Genomic DNA, 18,469 nt, shown 5'->3' with positions numbered 1-18,469 from the left:
GATAAGCTACAATACATTTTAAATAAACAGTGAAATGAAGATTATTTTTTTAGTTCTTTTCTTCTATCCCTGTATTATTTTCGCTATCTTTTGGTTCAGTCAAAAATATGTCTTATTTGTATTATAAAACTAATTTGGGGGTATATACTGTTTCAAAAATCTCTGTTCTCTTGTTGTAAAGCTGCACTTGACTTTATTAGCTGGTGAGTTGTACAGTAGTAGCTACCAGAACAATAGTATGGGTCTAAGGTGTGTGTTTACTATGAATTGGCAAAAACATTGCTAAGATTGCGGGTTTACAGTCTAATTTATAAATTTCTCCCTCGGCCCCCGTCACCTGATCTGGCACCACAGGTACGGGAGGTGTGGATGAAGGCAAACAGTCCTCATAGCAGTATAGCACGTAGTATGCCATGACACATGTGGTTCCCAAGAGACTCCATGCTGTAAAAGTCACACTCACTTTTGAGTGATCAAATCAAATCCCTTTCTAAATTCTACACCACTCACATGCCCTTACTGCCATTTTACTGTTACTTTCACACCCTAGTTGTAATTCTTATCTCCTGTCATGCTCCTTATATTGTATGGAGGTTCATGACACTCAATGAAGGCAATTTCTTTTCTATTTGTTTATATGAACTGCTTTATTGTGTGAATAGCAAAAGCTTATCTTTATATTGCCGCAAGGCAAGAGTAGCTGGATTTTAGTATCTCTCGTTTTTGAACATTGCTTTTTTAAAGTAACAAATGACATACCATATGTATTTGCTGTAGGTGGAAGAGCTTGAAAGAGTATATTATACACACAACACAGTGTGTAGTACCAATGTGCACGGAGTCTGAGCATTCTTTACACACACACAAACTCATCATTCAAATGTCACAGCCATGAACTGGCAAAACGCTGAATTGCCAAAACAGCAGCACAATTCAAATGTCTGCAGTAAAAAAGGGAAACCTCTCCTCTTCAGCACCACAGAACAACACACTTCATCTCATCCCTATCATCAGACAAGCACATCGATATTCTGCAAACCCCGGTTTACGTTTGGCAACGTTTCTTTACATCCAATGCCAAAGTTTTTACAATTGTCGCTTTATTCAATATTGGAAACTACATCTGGAAAGATGGTGGTTACTATTAATAAAAAGGTGAACATTAACTCCAGTCTCCTGAATAAAAGTTGGATGTACCTCCTGTCCACCACCCCGATCTCAACACCCTTACTACTTCCTGCATTAACACTCAACATTAATTCGACGTAAATCGTGAGGTGCAATATGAACGTAATTCCTCTGTATGTTGTGGTGGTTTTTCCAAGAAGAATTGCAAAACTGAGTGACAAAAATTTACTATTTTGATTATCTGTCTAACTCCTAATAGTTAGTTGATTTCATTAATGTGGCCTCTCTTTCTCTTTTTCACATACATGAACATAAACACGCTCTCTGCATCTCTTGACCGGTGAATTAAAAGTGGTAGGGAATGCTTGTCAGCATGACAAATTTCACCATATGGAGCCGTGTTGTACACCAAACATGGAGTGCACTGTGGAGTAGCCTTTAAGGAAAGCAGACAGCCTGTCTCTGCACATCACACTAGAGAGCCTCTTTGAGTGGGCACGCATGTAAGCGTGTTTGTGTGTGTCATACTGTGTGCATTTACTGAAAGCCTGTGTGTGTGCCTGACTGACTGCACATGTCCCTCTGAGCTTGTGTGAGAGTGGTTTAGCACATGCATCTTAGCATACCTAAACATATTTGTCCTTACATCTCAGTTTCTACTGCTTGGCAGAGAGAAAGCCTTTCAGAGTAAGTTCAATTCTTACCAGCCTCTAATCAGTGTCGATGTATGGGAATTGCAGCCTATAGACTGAGAATCAATGACTCAACAGTGTGTGGTAAAGTGATCAGCATAATCGCTGTTAATTCAAAATCCAAGCCAAGCTGTTTTTCCAAGACTATTGGCAAATCCACTGAGACGTTTAACCATGGTCCAAGACATTATCTACAAATAAGATCTCTTCATTGCAGGAGATCTGTAGTCCACTAAGAGTGTCAGAGCTCTGTGGTCTGGGTATAAAGCCTGTAATTTTCAAACAGTTCTGTAGTGAAAAATCATGTGAATAAGAGAAAAAGACAGGAGAATGGATGGTTTAACAGATGGAGAGGCACGGATGGCAAAGGAGAGGCATCTTTTTCTGTTCTGGCTTGAGAGATAAAAATCTGAAGAAAAGGTGAGCAGAAGCTAGGCAGGCACGTACACACACACATACGCATGCTGAGACTTCTTTTGCCACTTCTCAGCCCCCTCGACTTTCCTCCTGAGGTCGCCACAGCTGTCTTGTCAGCACTTACCTATTGAGCTGGTGGCAAGATCGCACGCACGCACACACACACACACACACACACACACACACACACACACACACACACACACACAAAATAATGAAATGATGATGGGTAATTCATTTTTCCCTGCAAAATGCAGGAAAACTAAAACATGATTGAAAAATATCTTTTTAGGACTACAGTCGAGCAAGAATAATATAATAATAATAATAATAATAATAATAATAATAATAATAATAATAATAATATAAAAGAAATGCAGGTTAATATACAGCTATTGGCTGTCAGTTAAATTAGCATGGGCATTAATTATCAGTTTTAGCACAGACGGAGCATTAAAATCTGCACACAATTAATTTGCTCTTGCTGTTTGGGTTTCTTAAAATCAGGATATCTGCAGTCAGCTGTTTGGCTTTACCTCTTATCAAGCGATAACACGCAAACTGAGCTCAGATCAGTGTCTTTTTTCAGTCTATTCCTGTCAATTAGACACCTGGAGTCTCATAATCTGCAGCAGATGCACACGTATTGTAACTATTCACTTCACAGACTCTAGTGACTCAGGACAAACAATGAAGACCGCTATCATCTACATTACTTTTTGACTAAAACTAACATTTTTGTGCATCTTAATAATAACTTGATTTTCAAGATGTAGACATTTAACAAATTGTGCAAAAACAAATATAATATTCAACTGAATGAATTCAATATATCACCCAGCCCTAACGTACATACATCACTATCTTTGGTATAAACACAGCTACAAATAGAGTTAAGTTATAGAAAGGAAAGGAGGAGAGGAGAATGTAATGTCAGCAACCATCATGCAGTAGGCTACCATTTTCATCAGAGCTGAATTTAATGACTTAAGTCACTCCCTCAGCCCAATTATATTACAATTAAGTTTTATTTACATGCCGTGTGTGTGCTTGAATGCGTGCATGCATGCATGCGTGTGTATGAGCGTCAACCTTGGAGTGACCTAAGGGATCGTATTTAGTAATTATCTGATTACTCGTCTGTTTTTTCCAACTCAGACAACTTGCAACTGGATAATGCTGTAACTCCCTAATTACAACTTATTCTACAATCAATCACCCATTAACGGGAGCACACAGACGGAACACATGCCCAATCACACACACAAAACTGTGTCAAACTAAAATACCGACACCAAGATTACTGCCACTATTTCAGAGGATAGTATGATAAAATAACCATGACACAATCTTCAATGACACAAAGGCAAAACTGCTAAACTTTTTCTAATCTTGTGACTTTGCCATTCATGTCTCTCACCCGGTGGTTTCAGTGTTTTCGTTGCTTTGTGCAGACCTCAGCACTTCACTAAAAGCCCGGTGATGCACCACAATAAGAGAGCATCTCCGTCCTTTCTCCATGTTTTTTCACCATCCTTTCATTTATGAAAATGTTTGTCCTTGCCTTGTCAAAAATCTCTCTCTGAGAGGAGGAAATAATGCCTGGCAGTAAGACAACAGCAGAGACAATCTTAGACACAAACAGAAAGAACACACACACACATACAAAGACGTGGTTGTAGGTACTCGCATTTCAGCAAGGACACGCATACTGTACACACACACACACAAAAACGACCCTCATGATCCGTCTGAGACGCTGCGTTGTTTCTAAAGAATTAAAGAAGAGACTCAAACTCATCAATCATTTTCCCTTTGAGTCATCCACTAATGGAACAACCGTCCAAGGCAGATGTTGAGACACACAATACACTGACTGTAGTATAAATATCTTTGGCATCAGTGACGTTAGACACACTGTATCAACAATGACAAAGACAACCAGTTCAGATGAAGGGAAGCTGGTGTACGCCACTTTATCACAACATGAAAGCCAAAGGCGGAGCTTAACATTTTCAGGCCATCACTGCCTTTCATATGTAGTTAAACCAAAGACAAGATCTACTATCATCACTTCTTGGTCGTATCCTTAGGTGATTTGTCATTGTCCATTACTTATTTTGGTCAGATATGTTTTTTAGCATGTTAGTCACATCCCTGGTTCTGTCTTCTTTTTGCTCCACAAGTATGAAGGAGCAGGGTTCAATCATTTACTGGCTTATTGACCATGTCTGTAACATTTCTGCATCTTTGTTGCAAAAGTGACTTGGAGGAGGACCACATGGCTTCAGGTGCAATTTCGGCTGATGTAATCAACACATGGGTTTTTGTTTTTATTAATCAGAAGACAGACAGATTGATTTTATCCACCGCCATTGGCGTAATATGGTTGGATAAAATATTTGAAATATCTTTTAGTACAGTATAATGTAATGACACCTCCACTGGCTCCCTGTCCCACAACAGATTCATTTCAAACTCCTTTTGTTCATTTACAACTACAATGAATGAGAGGTGGGTTTTTTTTGTCCTCCATATTTACATACAAGAGAGGGGCAGAATATTAAAAACACCTCTGAATATAATGCAGTCCAGTACAATACCATCACCAGCCATAACCTTAATGTTAAAATATTTAATTAAAAACAATATTTAATTATTCACGTCGAAAGGAGCCAGTTGAGGTGGTTTGGGCATCTGGTAAGGATGCCCCCTGGGCGCCTCCCTAGGGAGGTGTTCCAGGCACGTCCAGCTGGGAGGAGGCCTCGGGGAAGACCCAGGACTAGGTGGAGGGATTATATCTCCAACCTGGCCTGGGAACGCCTTGGGATCCCCCAGTCAGAGCTGGTTAATGTGGCTCGGGAAAGGGAAGTTTGGGGTCCCCTGCTGGAGCTGCTCCCCCCGCGACCCAACACCGGATAAGCAGAAGAAGATGGATGGATGGATGGAATATTTAATTAAAACTTCAGTTGTATTTGAATGTACTGTATAAAGGTATACCTAATAAAGTGGCCACTGAGTGTAAGTTTCATGAAGATTGCATTTATTCTAGGTTTATTGTATTGGATAGCATTGGTTGTAGCGAGGTGTACCTTACTTACTGTCAATTTACTCTATTGTTTATATACAGTTACTGCAACAAAATTATCACATGATAATGAAATGCATGACATACAGCCAAAAAATAATTAACATGTAGTTTGACCTCTGACACATTTTCAACATATTCTAAAAATTAAAAGCTTCACATAGATACACAGAGGCGTTCATATTCATACTTCCACCCAGGACTGTATGTAAGTAAACAACACGACCTCCAGCACATAAAAGGCTTGTATTCGTATACAGGTAGCAGGTACGTATGCTCTCTATGAAAGCTTTTTTTCTCAAAGGAAGGTAATTTTCAGTGTCACACACAGGTGATCATTGTAAAGCCGAGAGGCAAAGATACCCAACCTTCACATGAGAAATGAACTGGAAAGCAGTAAAAGGCCTCTGGGCTCAATCATGCTAGTGACTCAGCCACTTGGCTCACATGGGAGGGGTATCACGCAGCCAGGGATTTCTAATCAGGCTTACTGCTCGCTATGTGTGCTGTAACCTACCGGCATTTTGGAAAGACACCCCACTCTGATGGGGACTGCAAAGACGTGAAAGCCCCTGAACTGAAAAGACCTTTCTTGTTGGATTACTCATATTCCCCTTCCTTTTATTAAATAACTTTTTGTGTGTTCTTTTTGGCAACCAGCCTCTGTGTGTCTCATATTTTATTGTGAATCCGACCTCTGCATTCCTTCGGGTGGCACATGGCCTATTCATTCCAACTTTACAACACGTGAAAAGAAATTGTCTGCAGTGGTAATGCATTATATATACAATACCATGAATGCTGCCCACATACACTGACCAAGTGACAGGAATATGTACTGTACACACACACAAACAAACACACACATGATTGGACATACATCTACCTACCTGTGTGGCTCCTGTGTGCCTGTGTGAGGGAGGCCAGACAGAGGGACAGCAGTAGGCTCCACACACCTACTCCGCAAATGCTAGGACCCCGTTCCCGCATTCTGCCAGAGAGAAACAAAAACACACATAAACAAAAGAGTACATTGTACATTGCATGACTTTTGTCAACTGTTGGTGTTAGGCCTATGTAAATGCAGATATGTTCCCTATTACAGCTTTTTTAGTCATGCTAGCAAGATAAATCCTAATGACTGGTGATCCGTTGACAGTGCAATATCTCTACATCTCCTTCATTGATTGGAACAAAATTTTGTATTTTGTACAGACATTTGTGATTCCCAGACAATGAATTCTAATAATTTAAGCGACCCCTGACTTTTCCTCTAGCGCCACAGGGAGCTTGACATTTGTGGCTTTGAGTGAAATATCTCGACTATTGGATGGATTCATTCATGTTCCCTCCAAATCAAATTGTAATAATGTTGGTGATTCTCTGACTTTTTATATAGCGCCATCATCAGGTCAAAATTCTTTGTTTAATGACATGCAAAACTAATAACATTCCCACCAGCCTCAGCTGTATGTTGTGTTTAGTGCTAATGTTAGCATGATAACAAGCTGAACTAAGACTGTTAACATAGTAAACATTATGTTAGCATTGTCATTGTGAGCATCACCAATCTCACAGAGCCAATAGCACGGCTGTAGACTCTTTCGTCTTGTTAAAGCACAAATGTTTAAACCTTAGACAACTGTCTAAGATAAAAACATATAGACATTCACACATACCCTACAATACAGAAAAGAATAATAAACCCGAAAAAAATATTATTTACTGCAAATACATTCAAAACAGAAAGGGAGATGGTAACTCAGAGAGAGAGGGAGAGACAAGGAAAGAGAAACAGAGGGATGAAGGATGAAGTTAGGAAACTATCATTACTTGTAGGTTTGGAAACTCTGTTTAATTCTCTATCTTGGCAGCAAACAGGAAAACAATGTCAAAAACAAAGATGAGCCAAGTTCTGTTGATATGGTCTACATCATTGCTGTCCAGTGATTAACTACTGTGTATGTGTTTGTATATTTGGATGGTTACAAATAGATAGCATATGTTGAGAGTAAAGAGTACTGTAATCCAAACCAAAGCAGTGAAAAGCTTTTACAACCCTTCTCAGGTCTGACAAATGTCTGTCTGATGCACACAAAAACTCACAAACAAGACAATAAAGCTTTTAATGAAAACAATAATGCATTTTTATAATAAAAGAACAAAAGGCTAATAAAAACAGTCTAATAAAAAAAACTAAACCAACCCAGAATTCAGTTTTATTATTAGTCAGCAATGTAATTTTAATAATGGATTTTATTTGTTCATTATATTACTCTAGGAATAGGATGCAAACAATGATGAAGAAACACTCAAATACACACAATCTTTTGATCGTGTCCCTCTCTTTGTGCAAATGCTGGCAGGTGTTTGCATCGAAGTGGTGAGCAGGGATGCATATGATTAAAGCACTTTGTATTCTGAGCACCGAGTAGGACGGAAACTTGCACAACAGACAAACACACTCGCTTTCTCCACCACGGAAACTGTTTTTTGTCAATAAGCAAGTGTGTGTGTGTGTGTGTGTGTGTGTGTGTGTGTGTGTGTGTGTGTGTTTGTGTTTGTGTTTGTGCGTGTCTGTGTCCAGGACTGTATCACAGATAGGGAGACAGTGGTATCATCAGCCTATGGGCCCTATAACATTTTGCTGCAGTGGCGAGGTGCCCCCCATAACTCTAACTAATGTCTCAATACCATCCTATTTACTCCTTTGAGGGAATGAAGTGCAGTGTGTGTTTGTGTGTGTCTGTGTGTGTGTGTGTGTGTGTGTGTGTGTGTGTGTGTGTGTGTGTGTGTGTGTGTGTGTGTGTGTGTGTGTGTTGGCAGGAGAGAGAGATGATCCTTGGAGAGAGAAGATAGATGGAATAATGCACATTTTAAATATTATTACTACACAGAATCTGGATGGAATATTGGAAGGCATTCAAGCAAGTGTGTGAATACATAACTGCAGGAGGCTCTCGAAGCAAAAGCAAACATGTGAGACTAAGATACAAAATTAAGAGAAACTTTACAACCCTTTTTAGCTTGAACACACCATGTCAACATGAAAATAAACAGGAAGTGGGTACATCTGAGTAATCGGTAGGATGTAGATTTGCAGGGGAACAACTACTCTGTATTGTGTATTGATGTCTTTGCACCTCCAAGAGTGGATTTTTGCCTTTAGATTTCTTGATGTGAAGCCCAGATTGGAGTGAACATGATGTTGCCTTGTACTTCATTAATTTTTTTATTTTTGCAACATTAGTCATTTTTTTCTAGAAAAACATAAGGCTGTCATTACAATGCACACTAGACTGGGAAGTGTGATATAATAACTCAAAAAGTGGATTTAATGTGACGTCACTCTTTCAATACTTTTTATGGTGGTTGATTTACTTTTCCAGTGAGCCAGCAAAGGTGTGGCAAAGGAAAAAAAAAAGTGTGAAATACTTTTGAGCAGATATGTGATGATGTAAGTAACACAAAACAAACTTTCCAGGTTTGTGTGAGAGTCTGTGCAGATTAACTCAGTGCAGATGAGATTATACACATGCCTGGTTGGGTCTCAGTATGTGCTGCTCTGTTTATTTGTGCATGTGTTCGTGTGTGTGTGTGTGTGTGTGTGTGTGTGTGTGTGTGTGTCAAGCCCGGCTTGAGTTCTGGGTGTGTGAGTCATCTGACTATGCAGCCATGCATTTCTAGAGCGAGGAGAAGCTGCAAAGCCAGACAGCTGAGCCAAGGCTTTCTCTGGTTAGAGGGCATCAAACACACAGAGAATCATACACATACACGCGTTATTGTCGGTTTTTGTCTTTTCTCGCATTCATCCTCACTCCTATATCCTCTCCTCCCACCCTCCCTCCTCCTCTTCCTCCTGTCCACACCTATGCTCTGCTAGTAGTAAATAATTAGGAGACAAAGCAGAGACGCGGCCTGCTTTCTCTCCAGCTCATTTAGACACACAGCAGTGTTTGTGATGATGCAGTGCCACTTTATTTTGGCTGGTTGTTTGGTCTGTCTGCCGCAGAAATGAGTGGGTGTGCGATATAGAAATGGATTCAGAAAGGAGCAGGAAAAAAGAGAGAGAAAAAGGAGGGGGGAGTGAGTGTGTGTGTGTGTGTGTGTGTGTGTGTGTGTGTGTGTGTGTGTGTGTGTGTGTGTGTGTGTGTGTCTGTCTGTCTGTCTGCCTGCTCAGGAACACAGGGTTCTGATCAATAGCATCTTAACAGCTTGACTCTCCATCAGTATCAAACTCAGCAACCGATGGTGACTTGTGCACGCACGCCACACACACACACACACACACACACACACACACACACACACACACACACACACACACACATATCTGCACAAACTCACAAACAGACACTTTTTTTGATAAAACAAAATAACTATTTGAAAACTGATTGCATGCTAACTACTTGAGAACAATTGTGTTCACACTTGATTACATCTGTCTGCATGCTGTTCCCATGCATACATGTTGAGAAAATGTCTGCATGCAGCCCCTTCAGGTACTGTAGATGTCAACTACTTGGAGCATATACGCTGATATGAAAAGGTAGATAGATAGCAGCATTGGATCCTGTAACCCTTGATAATATAGCTTTCATTAACCGAACACAGGAGCAAGAGAGAAAGGAAGAGCTAGAGGAGAAAGCAATAGAGTTGGAGAAAGAGTGGTGGTCTCCGATGAGTTCTGCAGTCTGTTCCATCCCTTTAATTAGTCCCATTGGAATGCCTTCCCCGCACTATGCTGCTGATCAGCTTCTCCTCTATATCGCCAGTCTGTATTTGTGTGCGTGTGCGCGTGTTTGAATGCATCTCAGCTAAAGCCGGACAGACATCTCACGGGCATATGAGCTCTGGTTGATCTCCCAACGGTCGATGAGAAAAATGTAGTGGAAATGCATTAATATTCAAGGAGTTTCCATTCCATGACATATGCGCCATTTGGAAAATGGGATGCCTGTTCTCTCTCTATCAGTTTCTGTGGCAATTGACATGAAGTGGGTTTGCTGTCAGAAGATGTATAGTGTGACCATATTATTACCTGAATCTGTGTTTTTTAATATTGAGAAATGGTTTCAATCTGTGTCAGTGAAGCAATTTGTGAGAGAGAGTAAATTGTTTTGAGGCAGCAGGTTGCACCGCTAGAGTATAAACCACTTTGAGGGTACTTTCACACTTTACAGTATTTGTTTGGTTTGGTTAAAACAAACGCTAGTGCATTTAGTGCTCTGTGTTCAATTGGTCTGGTTTGAAAGCTTTCAAAACCTGCACCTGCACCATTCTACCCTGGAAATCCAGAGTTCTCGCGAGAGTTCTAGCTGAGCTGCACCAATCACATCGGTGTATCTGATATAGGCGGGCCAGAGGCAAGCTAAACAGATGACGACAGCGCTGCGACGTCAAAGTCATTAGTAAACATTACAAGATGGCTATGGATGAACACTAGTTGTTTGAAACGGCTTTGGCCGCTACAATGAACGAGTTAGACTTGGCTTTTTATCTAAAAGAGGAACAGAAGACGGCGCTCAAATTGTTTCTGTGCAAGAAGGATGTATTTGCTGTTTTGCCGACCGGATACGGCAAGAGTTTAATCTACCAGTTAGCTCCGCTGGTAGCTAAGTGTATGGATACGTCACCTTGTGTATTGTTGTGATTGGTCGTAGCGTTATCCAATTGCGTGCAGTGAGATTTTCAAATGCATGCTTGGTGCTGCCCCTCGAGTTGGGCCATTTTCATTACTCATTGCCAGACCCTTAATCTTTCGGATTTGGGTCTGAATTTCCAGGCTAGCACCGTTCTGCATTCTATCTAATTTCCATAAGGGGATGACTCCACTGGTTGCAAATAAAACCTCAGTTTCTATAGAAGTCTTCTTCTCACTTGATTTATTACCTCAGTAAACATTTTCATAATGAGTGCATGGCCTTTATTGCTAATTTCAAGTCATCTCCAATACAGCATGATGTTCATTTTGTAAATTATAGTCCCATTTATTTAAAAATTGACGATAAAGCAGCGGATGCTTTAGAGGCGTGGGAACCTGTCAAGACCTGTCAGGCTTAACAATGCATATCCATGGCACTGTGTATATTAAAATAGCTTGAAAATTGGATTTGCCTAAAATGTATTGTTCAGCATTATGCCAACCAAGTGTTAGCTGGTAATTTGAGGGAAAGTATGATTTTCTGTACTGCCGTTTATGCAGAATGGCGGCAGTATCTAGAGGTCTGCGTTTACCTGCCGGTCAATCTCCACTGGATGACTCGCTTCAGAAGTGCAAAGCACAACCACAGACAACAAGTGGCAGCGAGACGTATCTGTATATGTGTGTCCGTGTTTGGGGGCGTGTTTGGGGGGAAGGTAACCTGCACATCACACCCAGACGGCACATGCAGAACACTTTACAACAGCGGGGGGGGGACTCTTTTCCTGCTATTGTATTAAATTGCTGTGAGCTGGCAGAACATAATGTAATCTTGGAGATTATTCCTTCACAGCGCTGTGCAATGCGAGAAAATCTCAGAGCCGAAACGGGTAGCTAAATCAGCTTTCATCAGACTCACCCTGGGTTAATTAAATCTACTGCTAACTTACAACACTAATAACATTACCGTCGCCAAAATACCGAATATATATTATATATATATATAATAATAATCAAATCCATCCAACAATCATTCGACACAAGACAACGTTTCTCTCTCTCTCTCTCTCTCCCTCTCTCTTGCCGCACGCACACACACACAAACACACACACACACACGGTCCGGTTCTGGTAGTTGATGAACGCAGATAGGTGCTGATTAGCTCTCAACGGGCCAGTTGAGTAGCACACTGCCATGAGTCCATTATATATATATATATATATATATATATATATATAGATATTTTGTGAATCTGCAGCTTTCTGTCAGGTAAATATAGTAGCATAATGTCTTCCTCTGATGTAGACGTAGCCTACACTGTAAGTCAGTAGTAGGCTATACAGTGGAGATGCATATTAACTGGTTTGGGGCCTTCTGTAAGTAATTTTGCAGTAGGCTGTGAGAAAGTGAAAATGGAACTCGCGAGCACAAAAAGCACCACCGGGCAGCACCCCCAGCCAAAAGAAGGCGACCCAAGCCAAGCCACACGGCCAACACGCTGTGCCGACCTGTTCCTTGGCGGCAAGGACCCCAAACAACACACAACATCGCTGCTGCCAAAACACCTGCACGTGAAACATCCGAAAGAATACGAGCCGTGCATGAAGGAATCCACAGACAGGAGCCAAAACGCAGCAACCCCAGGTACGGCAAAGGAAGGACAGTCACAGCTAAAAACTTGTGTTAACCAGACAGTGCCTCTCCTGGGCTGTCAGCTGTTCTCTTGGCAAATGAGTCTCCCTACAGTGGGAGCGGAGCGACCGAACGGCCGGCTTCTGCTCGTTAGCTAATGTTAGCTTTCTAATTTCACCCACCCAACATGCCTTCATCATACACTGGTTAGCGAAAATTTGCCAAACTAAATTGTCACTCATCTGGCGATAGCGATGTGCTTTCCTATGATGTGAAAAGAGCATGTGAATTCAACATTAAGTTGTTACATTTAACTATTTTAGAGGCTGTGGATGTTATTTACTTCATTAATGTGCTTACTGTGTTAATGGACTGAGGATGGGAGTAGGATTCGGTATTCGGTTTCGGCAGAATCTTAACCAGTGGATTCGGTATTCGGCCGAACCCCAAAAATCTGGATTTGGTGCATCCCTAATAGTGACCCCATATTGCTGTACAAGACGCCTCTTTTTCATCCTGCTTCTACCTCTGAGTCATTATTTATAACTTGCGGTCGATTTGCATAATACTAATAATGCTCATAATCAAATTTGATTTATACCACAGATGGTCCTGATGATGCAGGATGGCAATCAATAAAACCACCCTGTCGTACATGTAAGACTCTATAACTTCATGTGTACTACTCTTGGTTGGTTTGTAAAAACATGACCTCCTGGACCAGAACTAAAAGATAACAATGTTTAAGTTGTTTCCTTTCCAAATTTCACTAAAGGTGTGAAAGCACTCTAAAATGTTTCCAGTGCTATATTGTGTTATATTGTGTTGGGTGTAATTTTATCATTAAATGTGAGAAAAGACTTCTCTACCAATTAGTGGTGAAGCCGTTGATCCCTACAAGCTGTTACCGTGTTTGTGTATGTTTCTCTGTCTTTGTGCATGAGATGAACATTTGTATCACTATGAATTAGCAACAATATATATGGAACTTATTAATCCTAAGAATTCAACAGAGAGAAAACTATCTCTGACCAACTGGCACTGTGGCTAAGGTCATCAGGATACTCACCGTAGCTTGCTGTGCTATTCAACGTAGTGGTATCAAAAGAAAATGGAAGATATTGTCTGATATTGTCAAGAGGGTAGCAGAAAGGAACTGAAAGGTGACGGAGAAGGTAGAAAGGAAAGATGAAAGGGGACAAGTGCATAGAAGGAAAGTGAAGAACCAAAGAGAACGGTACAAGGATGGAGGAGAGGAAAGGAAACAAAGGTTCTCAATAAGGCCACAAAAGGAGTTTTGTGTCAGTTGGTATCGAGACTCAGCTATTACTTGGCTGGCACATTGGTTGGTAGTTCCAAATATTTTACAGCTTGTTACTTTTTCCCCATCAATTAATAGATTACATCTTGTGAATGTACTGGAGCTGGAGAAAACCCAACCAGATGGTTAGTCTAACTAACTGTTAGTTGCTTTTAGCTATACGCTAAAGCTGCATGGCTCTCGGGATGGCAACGTGAGTCTGTCAGTTCAATCAGGAGAGACTTCGTTTGCAGATATGCAAAAATATTTATTGTACAACTGTATGATATTGAATGTACAAAGTCTTTTGGAGATTGGACTCCATCGAATTAATCTTCTTAAAGGGGTAGGGAATAGGAACATAACCCCCGATGGAGGCCAGACACTGGTGGCGGCGTTGAAGAGACCAGAGACTGGACCGAAGAGGCAACGGAGCGGTCAGCCGGGAGAAACACAACTACCACCGGAGGAGGCAGGGGAGGGGAGGGCGGCGCTTTGCCTGAAACGACAGCTGACAGCACAAGGAGAGAACAGATTTAAAGCAGAGTTGTAAGGCTGTGATTGGCCCTTGAATCTCGTTGTCGAGTCTGATTGGTTTAACTGACACGTCACTTCTTGAACAGCTGATTTGATTTAAGAATGGAGTAGTGACTGGGGTAATGACGTCTTCCTGAAAGAATTTGCGCTGAGCTTCATTTGGTGGTCAGTCACAACCCCGCTTTAGTCCAGGTGCTCATTTTGAGACAGTCTCCCCCGGAAAAGTGCAAGTGTTGCACTCGGTTGTTCACATGAAAAGTGAAATAGTTGTGTCAATAATGCAAAAAAGAGAGCTAGAGAGAGAAGTTCAAACCCTGACTCTTTTCTCAACTCCACACAGCTGACCAATCACAGCATGAAGTGAGTGTGAATGTCTGATCGATGGTTTCAGAAAGTTACACAAATAGCTGATATTTCTATATGTTTATAAGTAAACTTAAATTTTGCTCAAACTGGGTGAGACAAACACTTGCACACACACGCAGGCACGCAGGCACGCATGCACGCACGCACGCACGCACGCACGAACGCGCACACACACACACACACACACACACACACACACACACACACATACTTATTTGTGCCAAACAGGTCAACTTTAAAGGTCAAAACCTCAGGTAACTTGAATAAGAGGACACTATACTTGCTATACTAGAAGAAAATAAGCCATGAAAAGTTGCAGGTGTGTGTATGTGTGTTTCTTTCACCTGTACTTAATTTCTGCAGTGGTACAATAAAGGTGTAGTGGCTAAATTGGCACACAGCAGTGGATGAATGTGAATGGATGGAACACAACAGCATGATGATTTGTCAGAGTAAATCTGTGTATTCTTGTGACTTAATGGATGGGTTTGTTTTGTAGCTTGAGTTAGAACTGTGGCTCTCCAAACCTAATTGCAACCTCGGGAGGTTTTGGCTTGATTAGGCCTCCCTGATCCTGCCGGGAGCGTATGTGTGTGTATGTACATGAGAGTGTGTCTCATGTGTGTTTCATTAATGAAATCCACAGTTTGGCCTTTGTGGATAAACTCACTCCATGTGACCTGTGGAGAAAGCCAGAGGCTCCAAATTAAGCCTCCAATTTAACAAGCATTGCACAAACTGTGTCTGGGTGTGGGTTGGTGGGTGGGGGTGTATGTGTGAGTTGCGGGGAAATAGGGAGAAGGTTGGAAAGAAAAGGGAGAGAAAATAAGGAGTGGGAAGCGCTTTTGTCCCTCTCCTCCAACAATCCTCAGCCTCTTATCACTTTTTCACTTGTTAACTGTATTCTAAAACTTCGGCAGAGTGCACATCCCAAATTTGACATTCCCATCTTTCAAATCAGCTTTTGTTTGCTACATGTGTGTCCCCAACACATCCCTAAAGCTTGATTCGACCCAAGGGTGTCACACTCCATCTATCTCCCTTCCTCTTTGCTCTGTCTGTCTGCCGCTCTCTGTGCTAACCTGGAGAACCACTGTACCGCGAAAAAAATCCTGATGTCACTACAGATCCATCGTCCACACACGACACAGCCACCCCTAAAACATCCCCAGGTCAAACACACACAAAGACACACACACACACACATACAGAAACAACTGCAGAGTGCATCTGCTGACAGTCCAGATCCAGGTGGTAAACGCAGTTATGTTGTCTGAGCCTTTCTATCACCCACAAGTCCAACAGCATCAGACAATAAAAGAAAAAGAGAATTGCCAACCCTCACCTACAGGCGCGAGCTACACGATAGCTATAAACTGGCTTAAGACTGCAAAAATAACATCAATGTCCCCTCTCCATAGAATACACAGCACACCACTCTCATATTTATCTATCACATTTTGAATACACTTCAATTTTCTGCAAGGTTTTTGGGCAATGACAAAAAACACTTTGAACTAAATAAACAAATGCAAAGTAGGGATCTCTTGAAGCGTTAGAATTATATTAAAGAGAAATGCAAATGGCTTCCACTATGTGGTCCCTGACGCGGGGAGAGAGGGTAGCGTCAGGCATGGGAGAGCACCGACGAAAAAATAATCCAGGGGGGAAGAAATGGCTTCTTTAATTCAATTGCAATCCAGTTTTTTAACTTTCGTAGCCTTTTGGCTGGGATTATCTAACTGCTAGCAAAGTGGAAATCCATCCCAATGCTATAAGCTTTTGTTGACAAATATAATGGTTGTTCTGCAGAGAATAAGAACAACCGTTAAAAGTAAAACATTTTTTCTGATGATGTTGCTGAGCAAGCAACATTAGGAATTGAGGCAGTTCAGTAAAAGTCTCATCAAAGAGTATAAAAACAGTAGATGCTCAGATGCTTTAGGATATATTCCTGGACTGTGAAGGAAAAAGGGTGCAGCTAAGCTTCCTTGTTTCTGAACTCACTGACAGAGGAAGAATGCAGGTTCTACTTTTCCAGCACACTTTAATAGGAGTCTGATTTCATCTGTCCATCTCCCAGACAGGCAGGTAAAAGTGACCGGCGGTAAAAGCACTTTCCCTCTCTCTCCCTTCCTCTCCTCTTTCTTTCTTTCTCTGCTTTCCTCTCTCCCGTGCCTCCTAACTTAATTTTTCATCAAACTGTGATTTTCAGAGGACTGGTGCTTTTTCTCCTCTCCACCGCCCTCAGCTGGTATATTTAGATTCTGTCTCTGCTCCCCGTCCATTTCTCTCTCTCTCTCTCTCTCTCTCTCTCTCTCTCTCTCTCTCTCTCTCTCTCTCTCTCTCTCTCTCTCTCTCTTTCTCTCTTCTGCTTCCACTCATTACTTTCCTAATCATTGACAGGAATGCTTTGCTGGTCAATTTCCCTACATGTATCTTCATATTAGACTCATGATTAGTTAATGAATTAATATTCTTTGAAAATGAAATTAAGCAAAAACATTCTCTGGTTCCAGCTTCTTAAATGTGAGGATTTGCTGTTTTTTCTCTGATTTAACTTGTATATTTTAATTATAATTGTACATTATAAATTGAATATCCTTAGATTTTGAATTAATTGATTAAGACCTGGAAATATAGGGGAAACACAGTGGATATTTGGCGTTATTCTTGGCATAAGAAAATATTTGTCTGGCCTGGCAGGGGTATGGTAATAGCTATTAGGTAATGGTATGGTAACAGGTAATATGTTGTTATTGTAAGTTAGAAAATACGTTGTTGTTTTTTAGAAAGGCCTCAATTTGGCATGTGAGAAGTACGCTGCAGTTCCGGGAACGTTTTTTTTATCGTATTTATCGTTTCTAGATTCCAATAGTGATAAGTATCTTTTTTTTAAAGATTATTTTTTAGGCATTTTTAGGCCTTTAATGACAGGACAGCTGAAGAAATGAAAGGGGAGAGAAAGGGGGGAATGAAATGCAGCAAAGGGCCGCAGGTTCGAGTCGAACCTGGGTCCGCTGCGTCGAGTAAACCTCTATATATGGGCGCCTGCTCTACCAACTGAGCTATCCAGATGCCCAGTGGTGAGTATCTTTGGATCATTCCTGTCGAGTGATGTACACATGAAATATGATGTTGTCATAGAGTCAGCAGGTTATTCCTATTTGCATTTGCAATGTGATTTTTGATGAAATGCTTCAATCAGGTGCCAGGTTAAACACACACACAAAAACACACAGCCTGCTTAGAGGACATCTCTCATGTTACTCATTGGAGATTACGAATTGAAGTGGCCTATAAGAACATATACACACACACACACACACACACACACACACACACACACACACACACACACACACACACACACAGACTTAGAGATCATTTAGAGTTCATCCCTGCAGGACAGCACTCTTAGACACTTTGAAACCAACACCTGCCACTGGAGAAAACACACACTCAAAAGCACATAGAGAGGACTCAGTGTGGCAAACTCGCACGCAATATTTTGTTTCAAATCATGTTGGGTTATACCACGAGCTGCTGCCATGTGGGAACCTCAAGAATGTTCACTCTGAGCATGAAAAACTTCATCCAGAACTGGATTCGTCCATGTGTGTCAGTGGAGGGCTGCCAACGCTGCTGGTTATAGTTTATGAAG

At 41.2% G+C, this 18,469-nt stretch overlaps 1 protein-coding gene across 2 annotated transcripts in view; it reads right to left on the bottom strand.

Annotated features, from left to right (window-relative positions):
• The window catches only part of LOC120559772 (chemokine-like protein TAFA-2), an 86,535-nt gene that overhangs the window by 35,447 nt on the left and 32,619 nt on the right, over positions 1-18,469 (bottom strand). For both annotated transcript variants that reach the window (XM_039801770.1, XM_039801769.1), the window contains exon 2: positions 6,216-6,316. In XM_039801770.1, the coding sequence (XP_039657704.1) occupies positions 6,216-6,315 (100 nt within the window). In that variant the 5' untranslated portion in view covers position 6,316. The remainder of the gene's footprint in view (positions 1-6,215; positions 6,317-18,469) is intronic.

This window comes from Perca fluviatilis, chromosome 5, assembly GCF_010015445.1.
Source record: "Perca fluviatilis chromosome 5, GENO_Pfluv_1.0, whole genome shotgun sequence".
NCBI lineage: Eukaryota > Metazoa > Chordata > Actinopteri > Perciformes > Percidae > Perca > Perca fluviatilis.
This window is presented reverse-complemented; position numbering and strand designations above follow the sequence as displayed.